The sequence below is a fragment of the Saccopteryx leptura genome, chromosome 2 (genome assembly GCF_036850995.1).
Source record: "Saccopteryx leptura isolate mSacLep1 chromosome 2, mSacLep1_pri_phased_curated, whole genome shotgun sequence".
Lineage (NCBI taxonomy): Eukaryota > Metazoa > Chordata > Mammalia > Chiroptera > Emballonuridae > Saccopteryx > Saccopteryx leptura.
The window spans coordinates 280418292-280436710 of NC_089504.1; the positions used below are offsets into that span (position 1 = coordinate 280418292).

The following is an 18419-nucleotide window of genomic DNA, read 5'->3' on the forward strand; positions in this document are numbered from 1 at the left end:
GAGGGGAATACGGGGGGGGGGGGGGAGGGGGATGCATATTTGGGGCGACACTAGAATCTATGTAAACACAATAAATTAAATTAAAAAAAAACCATTTCTTAGGAATAGGAACCCCTCTTTACCCATCTTTCCAGAGCAAGGAAGAGGTGGTGGCAGGAGGAGAGGGGTGGCAAAGTGACTTTAAGGTATTATTCTTGACCTGTTCACATTGTCAGATTCAAGCAAGATGTTTTTCATATTACTTTATTTCCTCTGCTGTGAAGCATGTTGGAATGTGAAAGTTGTTTCACAAAGTTAACGTGGTCTTCCAAGAGAATAGCTATATGAACAGAGTACACATATACACCTACTTACACACCTGTATATGTAGATACCAACAGCATGGGAGATGAACTTATGCATGGAGGGGGGCTTCCTGAAACCTATAGAAAATAGCACAGTGTGTGTGTGTGTGTGTGTGTGTGTGTGTGTGTGTGTGTGTGTTGACGGGATGGGGTGGGGTTTACTGTAAAGTCATTTAACTCAAATCCTCTCTGGCTTATGGCTGCAGGGAGCAGACATTCTAGATGAGTGATGGGATAGAAGATGGTGATTGCATTCCTCCTGAAACATACTAGTTCGGGTTTGCGGAAGCAGAGGACTGATCTCTGCCTCCTCCCACCTCCAGCCACAGGAGCTGTGCTTCCTGAGGCCTCAGCGGAGAGGCTGACGCTGAAAAGTGTGAATAAGGTACAGAAGGGGGCGGATCCAGGCCACAGCGCCAGGTTGCTTACAGCCACAAAGCTATATTGACTTTAAGCAGGAGCCTTGGAGAAACCTGCTGCTGCTAGGAAGAATGAGGCAGTTTGTAAGAGCACAGATAAAATAAGCTTGATTTTCTGTAAATTAGGAAAAGAGAAAGATTAGAAAGAGTATAATGCAAACTTCTTGAAGTTAGGGTCTAGCTTAATATGATTTCTTAAAAATCTCTGGATCTTGTCTCAGCCTATCTTGAGGGTAAGCACTATATTGTACTCATTTCTAGAACATCCACCCCAACCCCACCAACATATACACTCAGGACTGTAGAGGGGCAATGTCCCCTCGAGGCAGTTCAGCCCGTGGAAGGAGAAGCTGCATCAGCCCTTGGGCCCACGCCCCTGGCGAGGCCTGCCAAGCTGCGCCTGGGCCAGGTAGGCAGGGCGAGAACTTCGGGGGAGGGCGTTCCATACAGGGAATAAATAACTGCAAAGGAAGGGGATAATATTTAGGACTTGTCTTGCATTAGAGCCAGATGGAAAGGGTGCAGCAGCAGAATGGAACACGAGCGCTGGAGAGGCCCTGGAATGGTTTACAGATTGTGGGAGCTGAGAGTACAGGGCACAGGAAGGTCAGACAGCAAACGAGAACAGACTGTATCCTCATCTGGGCTCCCGAGGCAAACGAGAACAGACTGCATCCTCGCCTGGGCTCCCGAGGGCTGCCACTGGAGCTCACCCACAACGGACGGAGGCTTCCACCCCTCCTTCCCACCTCAGGGACACCACTGTAGCTCTGTGTCCTTTAGATCCCAGAAGAAAGAGAGAACATGCACATGGCCTCTGAATCTTCAAGTTGGAACCCCTTCCCCTTGGAAACCCCCCCCCCCCAGGAGGTGAGAAAGAGGAGACATCTGTGACCTGCAACAGCCACCAGGTGTCACTGATGTGTCTGCCTTAGAGGGAAGGCTAATTACGCATGTGGAAGAGGCTTCTGGGAGATTTCCAGGTGCCCCGCCTTTTCTTTCGTGTTTCTCAGGAACCTCTCTGTGAATGGTGAGGACTGGGCCGTCCACACTGATAGAGAGCAGATGGCAGGGCGGGGCTGGCGGCTCTGCACCCTCCACTGTGGACGCTGTGTTCCCCAGGCATCGGGCTTCTTGTTCAGAGTGTCCGAGGTGGCTGTAGGATCCAGTTGCACCCTTACAGGCCTGTCCCAGGGCTTGACTCTCCCCCATATCCCCCTGGTTGATTCCCAGGTCCCGAGCCATTCTTCTCCTGGACTGTTCCTCCCTGTTCTCCTTCTGGGAATCATGAGGCCCAGTTAGGAGGCTGTGAGCTGTGTTCACCCTGGAGGAAGAGACCCCAGCTCCTTCCTGTAAAGAGTAGGCCAGATACAGGCCCTTGTGGGATCCATGACCTTCTGCCTTCCCTTGGCCTTGCCATTGCACTTCCTTTCTGGAGAACATAGGCCTGCAGAGAGCCAGAATGATGCCTGGTGCCAGGAAACAGGTGCTGGAGCAGCAGTTTTGCAAGACAGATTCTTGGCCAGTGGGGCCTGGGCTTTTTGGCTTTTTGGGGTCAGAGCTGCCCACAAAGGAGGAGTTTCCTGTAAGACTCTCTGAGCCTCACCTCTGGGCTACACCTGACCATTTTCTTGCTTCCCCAGAACTGAGATTTAGATGCCAGTCCAGGCTCAGACTTACTCAGGAGTGATGCGGCTGCAGGGCTGGGGGGGAGGGTATGAGACAGAAATTTGGATATACAGTGAATGTCTTTGGGCTAGGTGGATCCAACCAAGGCCTGGGAAGTCTTGCTCTAGAAGCTGCAGGTGCAACAGAGTGTGTGGCTTGCCCTGCCTCAGGAAGGTGGGATAAGAAAGGCAAAGATGGAAACAAGACAGGGAGATAGAGAAGACGAAGGTAGCTCAGGCGCCGGGGCCACCAGCATTCAAGTGCAACCAGAGGAGGACTGGGGCAGAGCGTGGCCTAGATGATCACGGACTGCAGCAGGCGGAAGCACATCATGAGGTCCAGCGGGATGGGCGGCTTCAGGTAGTTCCCATCCAGCCTCAGGTAGCGGAGGTGTGGCACATTCTCCAGATCGGAGGAGAAGTCATGGAAGGTGACCAGGTTGTTGGGGCAAATCTGGGTCCCATTGATCTCTGCGGAGAAAGGAGGGGAGAGGTGAGCAGGGAGGAGGGCAGGGTCAGGACTGAAAGGGCTGCAGGCACAGATGAGGGAGGAGACAGTTGACAACTGAGAATAAGGACTCTAGAGTTCTTGCTGGAACTAGCTGACTTTAGGAATGTGTGACCATGGATGAGTCGCCCCTACCTCCAGGCCTGGCTTACTCATTGTAAAATTAATTAAATTGCAATTGATCCAAAATTATTATTAGAAATTCACTCTAAGGAGTCATGGAAAAAGTAAGCTTAGAGCTGAACCTTCACAGTTAGATTATAGGGGAGGGGGGGGCGGCATAGGGGATGGGGTTCTGATAAAGGATCCTATTTGAATAGAGTTGTGGAGGCCAAAAAGGTCACAGAAGAATCTGGGAGTAGTAAACAGCACAGTGTGATGAACTAGGGAGAGTGAGCTAGAAAGGTAAATTGTGCCCCAAAATTATAGTTGGCTTTCAAATATTTCACTAAGGATTGGGGCTCTGATCTTCAGCCTGCAGAATGGTGTTAAGCAGGACTGTCATTTTGAGAGGGATGGTAGTATCTATGAACTATAGTGTCCTGGAGTGTAAAATTTGGAAGGGGCCCCTAATGAGGTTTATGCTGCAGAAGAGTGAACCTAGCCACGGTGTGGGGAAGGAGTGGGGTGAAGTGGGATCTGAAGCTGGCAGGTGGATGTGAGAATTTCCTGTGACCTGGATGGGAGGCAATGTGGATGGACAGAAGGTAGTTACATTGCCTGAAATAGGGCGACAGGAAGAGGAAAGGGGGTCTGGAGAGGGCATGGGGCCCTCGGGACATGCTGGGCTTGTTGATTCTGATGTGATTAACTGATTGTAGGCTTTCCGATGGAAAGTGAGATTTGTTTTCTCCTTCACCTCTTGTTAGATGACAGCAGATGTATCATCTTCTAAATGAATTTCTAGTCTGTCTAAAAATTTCTCATTTATCATCTGGGGGACTGTTTTCTCTTCACCATTGGAGTGGCAGAAATAGCCCTGACATAGATGGATTTTCGTATATCCTTTGTCACTCTGGACTGTCACTTGGCCACCCTGACACTCATTCCCAAGTCCGTGACACGGGGAGAGTGAGTGTGCTCTTTCTGACTCGCCCCCAGGAAGCTGGCTGTCCTCTGGCAGCCTGTGCTTCACAGCCCGAGAGAGACCTGTCAGTCTTTTACTAGGTATCCTTCTGTTTATATTTTTGGCCTAAACAGCATCCTGGGTGGGAGTAATTTGTTGCCTCAGTTTACTACTTGCAGGGTAAAATTAGATAGTTTTCCCTTTCCCTGATTTTTTTTTTTTTTTGCCAGATTTTAAAGAGCCCCCTCCCACTCTGTGTAATTATCCCAGATGATGAGTGCACTAGCCTGGTCTCCCTGCCACTCATTTCAAGATAATAGAAACTCAGCAATCTCCCTCTCATCCTTTGGCTGGAGACTAAGGATTCCTATTATTATTTCAGGAGCGCTTCTCTTCCGCTCTGGTTCCTTCATCCCTGCAGCTGCGGAATTGTGGCCTGCTTTTTGTTTAAAGACCAGATAACGTTCTATCTTTTGTTTTTAAAACTTTCTGCTGATGCTTTGATTCAAGCTGACACTTTTTTTTTTTTTAACAAGGACAGAGAGAGTCAGAGAGAGGGATAGATAGGGACAGACAGACAGAAATGGAGAGAAACGAGAAGCATCAATCATCAGTTTTTTTTTTTTTGGTAACACTTTAGTTGTTTACTGATTGCTTTCTCATATGTGCCTTGACCAGGGGGCTACAGCAGACCGAGTAACTCCTTGCTCGAGCCCACGACCTTGGGTCCAAGCTGGTGAGCTTTGCTCAAACCAGATGAGCCCATGCTCAAGCTGGTGACCTCGGGGTCTCGAACCTGGGTCCTCTGCATCCCAGTCCGATGCTCTATCCACTGCACCTCTGCCTGGTCAGGCTCAAGCTGACACTTTTGATGGAAGCAAAATTGCTACTTTTTGCTTCTTCTTTTGGGCTGCAATTGATGATACTTCATAGCCTGGGACCCTGTAAATGTAACTTAGGCAAATTCTTCCTTAAATGTACTGTCTTATATGACTAACTACTCCAGCTTTCCAGATAGATTCAGAAAGCACCCACATACTGACATGTTTTCTGGATACTGCATTTGTAATAGTTGCAGACCCTGAATATACAGGGGTGGGCAAAAGTAGGTTTATAATTGTGAGTACACAAAACAGAATTTATTCTTGTATTCTTATTTATTTATTAATTACTATATTATTTATTACTATTATTAACCTACTTTTGCCCACTCCTCTATCGCTGCCTCTCTGCATATACCTTTTACAGAGCCTTCAAAACCTCGGCACAGACTTGGGGGGATTCTGCATCTCTCAGCTGCCAGTTTCTGCAGTGGACGGGCCCAGGACATTTCAGAGTGAGCATTTAAGTGTCACTGTTCTGCTTTTAGGAGACTGTTCAGGGCTGCGTTCTATGTCTACCCTACTTACAGATCTGGAGGGAAAAGAAGCTGGGGCTGATAAGAAGAGATGGAGGAAGAGAAGCGAGTACCCTCCAAGCATAGTATTCTGGGCTCTGTGCCCATGTGAAATGATTAAATCGTCATATTAACTTTACGCGAAGCATTATTCCCATTCTCACTTTACAGATGAGGGAACTTCCTGGAGAGGTCAAATGTCTGTTCAGGGTCATACAGATAGCAGCCAAGATTTGAAGTCTAGTGCCAAACAGGGTGCTTTGGCACACCCTCACCCCGAGGCTCCTGAGAAAGGGCTGAGGTGGTGAGTCCCCGATCGCTCCCTGTGGCCTGCCCCCCGCCCCCCACCCCACTCACTCTCGATGCTGTTGTTGTTGAGGTACAGGTGCTCCAGCTTGTTGTTAATGTCAGGCACACTGCTGATCTTGTTGTGTGACAGGTGGAGCACGAGCAGGTTGGAGATGTTAAAGGCGTTCTTGGGGAGGCCCCTGTCAGACAGCTTGTTATAGTTCAGGTGAATGAAGGCAAGGTTGGGGAAAGCCTTGAAGTAGCCACTAGGGATCATATCGATCCTGTTGCTGTCCAGGTAGAGCTGGTGAATGGCTGTGGGGACCTTGGGTGGCATCTTTTTCAGGGTGTTGTGGGCCAGGTTGAGCTGCATGAGGCTCTTGAGGCCTCGGAACGTGTCAGGCCTGAGGACGTTGTCACTCAGCCTGTTGTGCTGGAGATCCAGGAGCAGCAGGTTCTCCAGCTTGCTGAAGGCACCAGGTGGGATCCTGGAGATCTGGTTCTGGCTCAACCTCAGCTGCTCCAGGTTCCGGGGCAGGGCGGAGGGCACCTCTTCCAGCTGGTTCTTCTCCATGTAGAGGAACGCCAGGCTGGGTAGTTGCTCCAGTACCTTTTGGTCCACCTTGCGAATTCGGTTGTTGTCCAGGTTGACCCACCTCAGGTCTGAGGCATTCCTGAAGGACTCCACGGGGAGCTCAGTTATGAAGTTATTCTGGAGATAGAGATAATGGATGCGAGGTGGGATAACAGGGACCTTTCTGAGGTTGCGGCTATCACAGTAGAGGGCAGATGGGAAGTCATGGGGGCAGTAGCATTCCCGGGGACAGTCAGGAAAGATAGATGGAGGGCCTGGTGGGAGGGGAGGAGGCAGCTCTGTAGGCTCCAATGGCTCACGGGGCGGAAAAGGCCTGGGTGTGGGCCTGGGCTTAAGCCTGGGCTTGTGCCCGGGTTTTGGTCGTCTTGGTGGCTGTCCTTGGGTCACTGAGGCCAAGATGAGGAGAAGTGAGAGGAGCAAGGAGAGGGATGACCTCATGATCTGGGTGATGCACCTGCAGGAAGGAGATGAGGGAGCTCGTTAGCCTGTTGGGCTTCCGTACTCAGAGGCCATGTCTTCGCAGTTAAAGTCAGCCAGAAGGGAAATCAGGGGAGCTGTGGGAGGGACCTATGGAAGCATTCCCTGGTTTGCCTGTATCTAGCCGGTGAGACAGTAATAAGGGCTTGAGGGTCTGGATTCCCTGCCCAGAGGCCTAGCCACTCAATGTTTTCAGCAGTTCTGGAGAATGAGTCCTCCTAGCAGAAAGCACACTGGGTTGTGAACCAGGAGTCCTGTGGCTTTCTCTCTAGCCCCCAGTCTTCCCATTTGTGAGCACGAGAAAATCATTCTTGTCCTTATAAGAGGGATGTTAAGATATAAGATACGTGAACCACAGAGTCCTGGCGAGTTACATTCTGGAAGAGTCCCTAGAGATCCCACAGCTCAGTGGTTTTCAAGCTGTGTTCCTATTTCTACGTCACCCCCCTGAGGGGGAAAGATCAAGGGGATGGCCCTGCCCCCCCCCAGTCACTCCTGTGCCAACCTGAGCAACTCTGTGTGTTTTTCATTTTGTTATATATATTGAGGTTTAACTATAACATTCAACAACTCTGATAAAGGGTTAATATCCAAAATATATAAAGAAATCACAAACCTCAGCAACAAATAAGCAAAGAATTCAATAAAAAAAAAAAATGAGCAGACGACCTGAACAGATACTTCTCTCAAGAAGATACACAAATGGCCAACAGATATATGAAAAGATGCTCCTCTTCACTAACTATTAGAGAAATGCAAATCAAAACTACAATGAGACACCACCTCACACCTGTTAGATTTGCTATTATCAACTAGACAGGTGATAACAAGTGTTGGAGAGGCTGTGGAGGAAAAGGACCCCTCATTCACTGCTGGAGAGAATGCAAACTGGTACAGCCATTATGGAAGAAAGTATGGTGGTTTCTCAAAAAATTAAGAGTAGGATTACCATATGACCCAGCAATCCCAGATATCTACTGGATATCTACCCCAAAACCTCAAAAACATTGGTACTCAAAGATGCATGTACCCCCTTGTTCATAACAGCATTATTCATGGTGGCCAAGACATGGAAACAACCAAAGTGTCCCTCAATAGAGGATTAGATAAAGAAGATGTACCTTTGTACAATGGAATACTACTCAGCCATAAGAAATGATATACTGCCATTTATGACATGATGGACCTTGAGAACATTATACTGAGTGAAATGATCAAATCAGGAAAAGCTAAGAACTCTGGTTTCACACACAGGTGGAATGTAAAACTGAAACACATGGACATAGATAAAACTGATGTAGTTACCAGAGGGAGGGGTGGGGAGGGGGGGATTAAAGGGACACATATATGGTGATGGAAAATGATTTAACTTCAGTGATGGGCACACAATACATTTAGCAGTTCAAAGGCTATAGTGATGTTTACCTGAAACCTATGTACTCTTATTGATCAATGTCACCTCATTAAATTTAATTTCTAAATAAAAAGAAAAGAAAGGAAAAGGAAGAATGTACCTTTGAAGTTCTGGAGGAAAGAAGTGACTTGCTAGGGCCAGGAAGCTCTTTAACAAAGACGAAGCCCAGGTCTCCTGCCTCTCGGGGTGGGGCCTGTGGGAATCCAGGGAAGGAAGGAAAGTGCTGCAGACACTGGGCGGGCGTGCTCCCTGTTTGCCCCTCTCCCACTGGATTCAGCTCAGCGAGCACTGTTTTTTTGCCCCCCAGGAGACACACCAAGAATTCTACTTAGATGTGGAGGCTTCTGGGAAAGTAAACAGGGAAGGAATCGAAAGCTGTGGGGAAACCACTTTTGTTTCTCGTGGCCCGGAATTGCTGCTCTCACAGCCATTGGAGCTGCTGGTGTTGAGGCATCAAGAACTTCCTGCTAACCTCAGTAACATGGTAGAGCAGGTTGCTGAAGGATGTTTTGGGGTTGCCTTTCCCATTGGCTCTGAGGACCCCTCAGATAAGTCTATGTGGTTTGAGTAGAATTAAGCTGGGAAAATAGCAATAGACTCAAGGTTGTAGACACAAAGTGGTAGCTCCCACAAGCTTCCCCCTGGCCTGGCTGAGAAGGGCCCAGGGAAGGGGTTTCATGTACCATCCCTTCCTCAGAGCCTTCATCCTAATGACACCCCTTCAGGTATTCAGGCAGAGTCATCATCTTATATTTCTTCCACTGGCCCCTCTTGCTGCTTCCACAGACAATTGTGGTGTCTGCCCTCTCCTCTTCTGGGATCGGGGGCACGGTGGGGATGCAGGCTTCTTGGGGTTCTCTGAGCAAGAGTGGGCTGGAGTGTATTCTCAGCTTTATCTAGACCCATGATGGCGAACCTATAACACACGTGTCAGCACTGACACGTGTAGCCATTTTCGATGACACACGGCCAAATGCGGCCACATACCAGAGAAGTATAGGGCCACATGCCAAGAAGGACGTTTCATCCTTGACTCCTGCATGGCCAGATGCAGTAGACGAGGATAAAACCTTTGCTGTAGTGTAGACACTTTGTGCCGGAGGTCTGTAGGCCAAAACAACAGAACTCCGGCACAGACCGTCTAGTTCTGGGACTTCTGGTTAGGCCGTTAGGGGATGTTTGACCTCACTTCCAGCTAGCGGAGAAAGGAGCAGCAGAACAACGTGGGGGACACATCTCTGGGGGTCCTGTGATCGCCATAACCAACAACCACATAACCACAGCAACCATCATCCAATCTACTGTTCTGGGGCATCGTGAATTTCTAATTGACCATCATTATTGAGATAAGTGAGGGGGAGGCTGGGAGAGGCAAGGGCCTGTGCTATGGGTGCCGTTTCCCGCCATTAGAAGTAGCCGCAGTAGACCTGTGGTGGCGCAGTGGATAAAGCGTCAACCTGGAAATGCTGAGGTCGCCGGTTCGAAACCCTGGAACCCTGGGCTTGCCTGGTCAAGGCACATATGGGAGTTGATGCTTCCAGCTCCTCCCCCACTTCTCTCTCTGTGTCTCTCCTCTCTCTCTCTGTCTCTCCCTCTCCTCTCTTAAAAAAAAAAAAAAAAGAAAATGTTTAAAAAAAAAAAGAAATAGCAGCAGGCCATCTTAATTTACATAAGATGCAACTTGCAGAATTTCAAGACAGCATCTGGGCTCAGGTGTTTGTGGACTTGAGGTCAAAGCTTGAGACTCTGGAAAGGTGCCGCTTGGAGAATCAAGAAGAGTGCCACTATGAACAGGAAATTTGGAGTGCCAGACACTTTTATTTATTTACTTTTTTAGATTTTATTTATTCATTTTTTTATTAGAGAGAGAGAGGGGAGAGAGAGAGAGAGAACAGGGGGAGGAGCAGGAAGCATCAACTCCCATATGTGCCTTGACCAGGCAAGCCCAGGGTTTTGAACCGGTGACCTCAGCATTCCAGGTCGACGCTTTATCCACTGTGCCACCACAGGTCACCAGACACTTTTAGCACCCTGAAAAATATAGCAATAGCTTTACTCACAATTTTTCCCTCTACGTACTTTTGTGAGACCTTATTCTCAGTGTTAAATAATATCAAAACCAACAAAAGAAACAGATTGACAGATGAAGCTAGTAGTGCTTGCTTGGGCTTGAAGTGTACAAAATACCAACCTTCAATTGAAGATTTAGCCAATGAAATTCAGCAACAAAAAAGTCACTAATAGGCAGGTTAGTTAAAGAATTCCCCTCCCCCTCACTTATCTTAGTTCACGGCACCCCACACAAGTTAAATAATATCAAGACCAACAAAAGAAACTGACTGACAGATGAACAAAGAAGTCACTAAGCAGGTAATTTAAATAATTAGTTTTTGGTTTATTAAATACAGTTATATATTACAATTATACATTTTTGTAATTTAAACTATAAATATCGTGAAATTATGGTTTTTTTCTCGAAGTGACACACCACCCGAGTTATGCTCGGTTTTTTGGCGAATTTTGACACACCAAGCTCAAAAGATTGCCCATCACTGATCTAGCCTCTGTGATCACTGCCTCTGTTTCAGGCCACCTGTCCTCTTTCCTTTGAACCTGCATCAGCTTGGACTCCTCCCTGCAAAAGAGACTGACTCAGTGCTGGTTTCTTGCTGGTTTTACTCAACCTTTTATTGAAGACAATAGAAGCCCATCACCAGCTGCTTAGTCCTGGGCCAGGTGCTCAGGAGAAGCTGAATGTGAAAAAAAAACCGAGAGAAAAGACAAAACCCCCTGGAGGGTCGGCGGGAGTCTTCCACACTTTCCACACACACACACACACACACACACACACACACACACACACACACACTTCTGTACTATACACATAAGCAAAATCATGTTCGCATGAACTCTGAGTGCATGTGTAAGCCTTTATATACACTGAATGCAGAAAGAAGGATGGAAGGAAGGAGGGAGGGAGGGAAGCAGAGAAACAGACACACGAGGAAGAAGGAGGCATGAGATTGCCTGTAGCCTCTGTTGCTTTTCCACCTCCCTTTAAAGTGGCCTCTCCCCAGGCCACCTCTCCAAGGGGGTGCAGAGGGCCATTTTCCCTGGGCCTCCTGTCACAAAGGAACTTTTAGTTAGATTCTTGGCTTTATCTACAGTTGAGGCTGTAACAATCTCAGGATACACTGAAAGGATGGAAAAGAAAAGACATTCATCATAAAACTACACTTGGAGTCTTATGGCCGAACTGATGCCACTTGATGAACTATGGATTAATATAAGTCCTGTAATTTTCTTAAAAATAACACCATCATTTTGCACATAAATTTTAAGGAGGTAGTTAAAGCATTAGTATGCTAAAAATGAACATTTTTTGAAGCTCCAGTTTTTGTGATACTGAATTTTTTTTTACATTTATTTATTTTCTTATTTAATTGGAGGCACAGCGTCTTGCCCCCAAAATGCTCCCCAGTACTGGCTAGGGCTCCCAATTTCCTGGCATTGCCCTTTGTCACCAAAAGCATCTGTCAGGCACTGGGCCCTGAGTTAAGTAGAAAAAACTTGTCCAGAGCTTCCAGCAAAAGCCCACTCTGTGAGGCACACTGACTCAGGCCTTTGCTGGGAGGGGCTTTTTAGTGGCTCAGGAACTGGTGGCCCTAGTCCTCATTATTAGGAGTGACAGGATCACAGGTCAGCTACAGTTCTACCTGGCAGGCCAGCTTCTCACGCCTTCCATCAGAAATAAACATAGGCCTTCCTTTCCCTCCTCCACCCAGACCCTTCAGAACTTTTCTGATCTGCCCAACAGTCCTCCTGATCCTTTCACATTCCAAACCTCTGGAGGCTGACAGAGCTCCTCCCAGAGCAGACGGGAGGTGCCCCTAGGAAAAGCTCCGTGGGCCTCTTCCGCCTGTTCTGTGGAGAAACTGGATCTGTTAACTCCCTTTCTCTTAGCCTGTGGGTAAACCCTTCTGTGTGTGTGTGTGTGTGTGTGTGTGTGTGTGTGTGTGTGTGTGTGTGTGCCGCCCGCCCATGCTTTTTTCTTGAGGAAATAGCGTTCATTTCTAAGGCTTTCCTCGTTGGGCAACACCTCTTCCTGCCAGAGTGTGGCTGTCCAGAGGGAGCTCCTGACAGCACAGCTCTGGCAAGGCACTGTGATGTCCTAAATCCCCGAAACCACAATCTGTGTGACTAACTGAAAGTCCCTGAACTCCACGGGGAGTCATAGTTCCCCAAAGTCTAATTTCTTATGCTTTTGCCTTCCAGAACCTCTGTTCAATCATAAGTTCTCTTAGGGTGGGTCATAAGTGTGTGTGATTTTTTTTTTTGTTGTTTTTTTGAATGAGAGAGAGAGAGAGAGAGGAAGGGAGAGAGAGGAGAAGCATCAACTCAGTTATGGCATGGTAGTTGTTCACTGATTGGTTTTCATATGTGCCTTGGCCAGGGGGCTCAAGCTGAGCTAGCAACTCCACACTCAAGCCAGCGACCTCGGGTTTTCGAACCTAAGACTTCAGCATCCCAGGTCGATGCTCTATCCATAGCACCACCACCGATCAGGCCCAAGTGTGTGTGGTTTTTAAATTTCTTATGCTTTTCCACCACCCAACTTTTCCCCGGATGTGCTCTCTGCTCAATCACTGAACGCTGGTTGACCACTGACAATCACTGACCTTGTGCAGCCCTATTTGCTAGCACTGGCTCTCAAAACGCTGCTGCAATTGCTTTACACAACTCAAAATTCAATCTTGCCCTTTAGGAACAATTCCTAAGAGCATTTTAAATTAAAATTTGAGTTCTAATATAGGAGATCTGGGTTTGACTCCTGGCTCTGCCCCTCTGCCCCAGACCTCAGGCTCCTCATCTGTGTAAGGATCAAATGAGATCATGCACATGAAGTCATGTCATAGTGTGGAAGCTCTTTACAAATAGCAAGGCTTTAGTTTATTTATTGATTTGTTTATAAGAGAGCAGATTCTCTAGAGCCGGTGTTGGGAACCTACGGCTTGCGAGCCAGATGTGGCTCTTTTGATGGCTGCATCTGGCTCGCAGACAAATCTTTAATAAAAAAAATAATAACGTTAAAAATATAAAACATTCTCATGTATTACAATCCATTCATTTCCTACCACTCATGTTCATGGTTGCGGGTGGCTGGAGCCAATCACAGCTGTCCTCTGGGACAATACCAAATTTTTATTGGATAATGTGTAATATACATGGGTCATTGTATGGCTCTCATGGAATTACATTTTAAAATATGTGGCATTCATGGCTCTCTCAGCCAAAAAGTTTCCCAACCCCTGCTCTAGAGAGACTCTGATTTTAAAGCGAGCTAGCCCTCCTCTCTATCTCATTAATTCATTCATTTAAAATTTGAATACCCAGCAATAGTGCAATGTTTAGGTTCAGGGTAGGGCTGGGTTGAGGTCAACATGAACTTGCCAAGTCACTAGGAGAAAGTTTAGGGTCATAGGCTGTGTATGGAGAATTGGGAATTGGGGTTGGCTGGGAGTGAGATTGGGTGTGTCTCCTCCAGTTAAAGGATTACTCCACACTACTTACTGGCATTCTTCTTTTTTGTCAGCATCCCTGTCTACTTGATCACCCCTAAAACTCTATGGTTTAACCCAGCCAGTGACCCCGCTCTGAAAAATGGGGCTGCCTCCTGACTGAGAGCCACACCCATAGACATTGGCATGACTCTTTCCCTATTCCCACCTTTCTGTTTTAAACTCAGACTCCTGAAAGCCATCCTGTCCCCTTTATGTCTTCCTGACGCCCGGAAGGGAGTTGAAAGCTGGGACTATCAGGTGCTCTTTGCCTGTTTGTTGGCAGAAGAGCAAGGCAGGCCCACTTAGGCTGCCTGAGGCTCTCTCAAGGCCTATAACTAGGGCTTGTGTGGTCCTAAGTTCACAAGAGGGCTGAACACAATGAATTCAACACACCACTGATGCAGCCGCCGCTTCCCAGGGGGGTGAAATCAGTGTAAGGGCGGGGCTGACCTGGCGGTGGGGGAAGAGCTTCCCGGTGCAGACTGCACAGGAGAGAAGGGTTCTCAGCCTGTCCACCACTACCTAGTGACATGAACTTGCTCTCAGCCTCAGTTTCCTTACCTGTAAAAGGGGGAAAACAAAATCATCCCTATCCTTGTATTTCTCACCCAGTTACTGTCAAAAACAACTGTGTTAAGTAACTTTAAAATGTGCTACAGATAAAAAAAAAGTGCTAAAACTAAATATAACACCATGATAGAGAGACCATCTGCCTCTGCGGAATCTACCACAGGACAAATTGTAAACAGAGTGAAGTTATTTTGGCCTCAAGCCACTAGTGCAGAAGAGCAAGTTTTCCATTGGAGGTTTGGAGAAGGAGCAAGGGCGAGGTGGCTGGCTCCTCATCTCACCATCTCCTTCTTGCCCCCACCCCCAGAATAATCTGTCTGATGCCCTAGGTGTTTATAGACCTGGGTCCTAACCCTGCAACTCTTCAACTTCTTCACTGGATGCTCTTGGGCAAATCTCTTGCCTCGACTAAGCTTCAGTTTCCTGATCTGTAAAATGGATACAATAACACCGTCTTATATTGATTTGAGGGTTAAATGAGTGGATGTATTTAAAGTGAGTGCTCAGTAAATGTTGAGTTATTGTTGACATTATGTCAAAGTAATGGGGTCTCTTTTCTCCAGCTTGGCCAGAGGGCAGCTCAGCCCTCTACCAGATGGCAAGGATCTTGCTGGTAGTCCTGGCTTATGGATTCCCACTGCCACTCTTTCCCACAGAGCAACTTCCTCTCTCTCTCTGGGCCCGTGAGACCACACTCGGGTCTCAGAACCAACTAATAACAGAGACCAAAGAATCTCCCAGCCACTTGCGACTGCTCACTCTGAATTTCCACTCACTACCCTCCTCCCCCACGCCTTTCTGTAGCCGGTGAGAGAATGCTAGTGAGGGAAGGCACACAGCTGGCTGTGGGGTCCCATCGTGATGAATGACTTCCCCTCCCAACCTTTCACATCTGGCTTTTTTGCCCTTTCCATCCTTGAAATGCTCCATCCTCACATGCCCAATAAATGGGGTGCCCATTGGGCAGCGCTTGTTGTCTAGCCATCTTCTGTGTGAGGCCATCAGAACAGACAGCTAGAGGGCAAGGGGAGGGGAGATCTACTTGGGGATGGGGAGAGGACCGTCACAGTGTCTCAGGGGCTCAGCACAGACAGATTAGCCGGTGAGGGGAAACAGATACTTGTGAAGCTATCTTAGGGGAACTTTCCCTCTCGGATGCTCTCCCATGATATGGCTACAGGTGCTTGCAAGTAGGACAGAAGGGGAAGCTCATAGATCTTTCCTGCTCCCTGAGCACCAATTCCTGCTTCCCCAAAGAGAGTGGCCCATTTGGAACACTCTGGGGCTCCTCCCTCAGACAGCCCTTGTCCAGGAAACCACACAGCCCTCTCTCCAGCTAGCGCTGCCGGGAATCCTGGGCTCTTCAGTCCCCAGGTTGCCCTCAGGCCCGTGGTTCAGGCTCTCGAGCCCTGGCTGAGCATTTGTATTAAAATAATGACAGATGCCCGGGTTTCTGTTCAGTAGGTCTGGAGCAAGGGGTTCAGACTTTTATATTTTTAGTAAGCCCCTCCATTCCCCTCTCCCATGCCCCCAGGTGAGTGTGAAGATCAGTCATAGTCGGGGAGCCTCATCTGGCTCACCCATGCCTGTCTTGAGACAGCATTCTGTTGTTGAAATGGACAAGGGTCACTCTATTTGGGAACAAGCCCCATTCAGTTCCCCTCCAGTTTCCCCCTCCCTACTCATTAAAAATCTACTATCTTTCTTCTCTGTTATAAAGACTCCTTGCCAACTTAAGATAATTTAGAAATGGCTTTAAAGAGAAATACTTTCTGGCTGTCTGCAGAAAAATCAATGAGCTGCCTGCCTCCTGAGCTGGGGATTAGGACCTCTAAGGCTTAGAAGCTGGATTCTTTCTCCTCTTTTTCTCCAAAAGCCAGTGGTTTGGACTAGTGAGACAGAGAAATTTAGAGCAACTGGGAAGATACTGGGCAGGTTGGAGAGACACATTTTCCCCTCCTACCCAATTAAGTTCTAAAGAACGGAGAAAGCCTTCCAACTCCTGTGCTTGTTCATGTCCTCCCTGCTCCGCTGGGACTTGGCACACATGATTTTCTTTGGCTCTGCCATCTCAGTGGGAAGACACACTTTCTCTTTGCTCTGAAGAGGCATGTGAGAGGGTGAGAGACGAGATGCTGTGTGTGTGTGTGTGTGTGTGTGTGTGTGTGTGTGTGTGTGTGTCTAGTTCTGCACGTCATGTGCAGTCAGAGAATGCAGGTGAATGGGCAGAAGCCTTTATGTGTGTATATTTATGTGTGTGTGTGTGTGTGTGTGTGTGTGTGTGTGTGTGTGCAGAATAAAAGTACGGCTTCTGTGTAGTGTGTGTGTATGTGCCTGTAACAAGGAGTGACAATATGTGAAAGGTGCAGAGAAATGGGCTCTTGATTCTGGTTTCTATGGAAATGCCTGATCTGTAAAAATACCACATGCAGCATAACTTTGTGCTACAACACGTGTCTATACCAAGAAAGTTTCACTTTTGCAAATAACACAGGTAGAGGATGGTGAAGAGAAGAAAGAGAAATAGGGTGCAGAAGCAATGAGGAAGACTCATTCGAGCTCATCTGAGAGGAGATAAAGGTAGAAGGAGGGAAGGAAGAGACAGAGACTAGATCAATAACCTAACCTGGACACAGCAGGAGGACACTTGCTGGAGGAAGGAGGCTTCCTACCCATCTCCCGACTGGGCTTACCTGCGCACACCTGCCTCTGCTCTCAGCTCTGGGTTAGTCCCCGGCAAGGCTCCCTCCTCTTCCTCCCCCACCCTTCAGTGGAGCTGTGGCAGCAGAGAGCCAGCTAGAAGTTCTGATCTTCCAGTGGTGCAAGTGTGCTTGTGTTTGCCTGACTTTTCTTCTACCAGATTCTATTGGGGTGGGGAGGTTAGGTTAGGGGGAGGGACAGGCAGATTGTAGGAAGGGAGGAGAGGAGGGAGGGAGGAGAGAAGAGAGGGCGGGAGCTTGGGAAAGGAGGAATGACAACAATAAAGTCTTTATTTGGCAGCCAGAACTCCCAAAGACTTCATCCACACGCCATGCCCACTAACAAACTCATTTTTAATAACATTTCCTTCTTCTGCTGCTGCTTCTGGGGGGAAATTGTTTGACCCATGTTTGGAAATCAAGCCAAAATAACAGAGGAAAAGGCATGAAAAGCAAACTCTGTGTGGGCCAGAGCTGGATGGCTGGGTTCACACCGGCCTGTTTCATTCCTCCTCCTAACGATCACTCTGCTTCCCATTGCTCCCTCGGTGTTAAATTTCTGAACCGAGGTGTGGGACATTTTCTCTGAGCAGTAACCACCTTTTCCCAAGTCATCTTCTCTAGGAGGTTGCTAAGGAGGTGGAGCCTCCCTGTGCAGTGAGCTGGCATGGGAGAGAGCCTAAGTCTGGCTGTCAGAAAGATGTTATGAGGACCAGAGAGGGCAAAATCTGGCCTGGAGTCACAACAAAGTAAGACAGAATTCAGAACTGATAGCAGACCTAACTTCACTGCCCCTCACCCATGGGGACACGGTTAGTATCTTCTTTCGGCTTCTGCATCTGTATCTCAGGAGAGATTTAGGGGCTCTGTGGTCATCACACAAAGACATGAAGAAATCCAAATGTCTCATCGTCATCCCAGAAGACCCATTTAAGTCAGATGATTACTTCAAATAATTCTTCTTAATTAAAAAGTGCAACAGCTTGCTGTTAAGTAGCAGCCCATCAAAACTTTCTGCCACCCCAGTTGACTACTTAGAAATATCAATAACTTTTTCTGTCACCAGATCTGTGGAGAGCTGAAAAGCTCAATGACAGATAACTCCTGCCATCTCTTCCAATCTAAGGTAGAAGAAAGAACATTAAAATCAGGATCAGCAGCCCTGGACTGTCATTTACAAGCTATCTGATCTTGGGAAAATCACTAAATCATGTGGAGCCTCAGTTTCCTTATCTATGAAATGGGAATAGTACTTACCTCCCAAGGTTGGAAGATGAAATAAGTGTGAGAGCACTTTGTACGCTGGGGAGATATTAGGGGTAGGAGAGTGAGCATAGTGAATGGCAGTCAGCCGAAGAAACAGCAAGAAAAATAAAACTTGTACTTTCTTTTCCCACCTTGCTTCAAACCAAAAG

The 18419-nt window shown here is 47.6% G+C and overlaps 1 protein-coding gene across 2 annotated transcripts; it reads right to left on the bottom strand.

Moving 5' to 3' along the window:
* Positions 1–227: 227 nt before the first annotated feature.
* On the bottom strand, positions 228–17153 carry PRELP (proline and arginine rich end leucine rich repeat protein). 2 transcript variants are annotated; one of them, XM_066362023.1, is made up of 4 exons: positions 16999–17153; positions 8275–8367; positions 5758–6737; positions 228–2901 (listed from the first exon to the last, which is right to left on the bottom strand). In XM_066362023.1, exons 3-4 carry the CDS (start codon positions 6719–6721, stop codon positions 2726–2728), a joined length of 1140 nt encoding a protein of 379 aa, XP_066218120.1. In that variant the 5' UTR covers positions 6722–6737; positions 8275–8367; positions 16999–17153; the 3' UTR covers positions 228–2725. The 2 variants fall into 2 exon arrangements, with proteins under 2 accessions (XP_066218120.1, XP_066218119.1); XM_066362022.1 differs by lacking the exon at positions 8275–8367.
* Positions 17154–18419: the final 1266 nt, after the last annotated feature.

Coding starts and splice junctions, on each gene's coding strand:
- PRELP (XM_066362022.1), bottom strand. CDS start 6,721: ATGAGGTCATCCCTCTCCTTGCTCCTCTCACTTCTCCTCATCTTGGCC. Junction 2,902..5,757: donor CAACAACAACAGCATCGAGA/GTGAGTGGGGTG, acceptor CTTTCTCCGCAG/AGATCAATGGGACCCAGATT.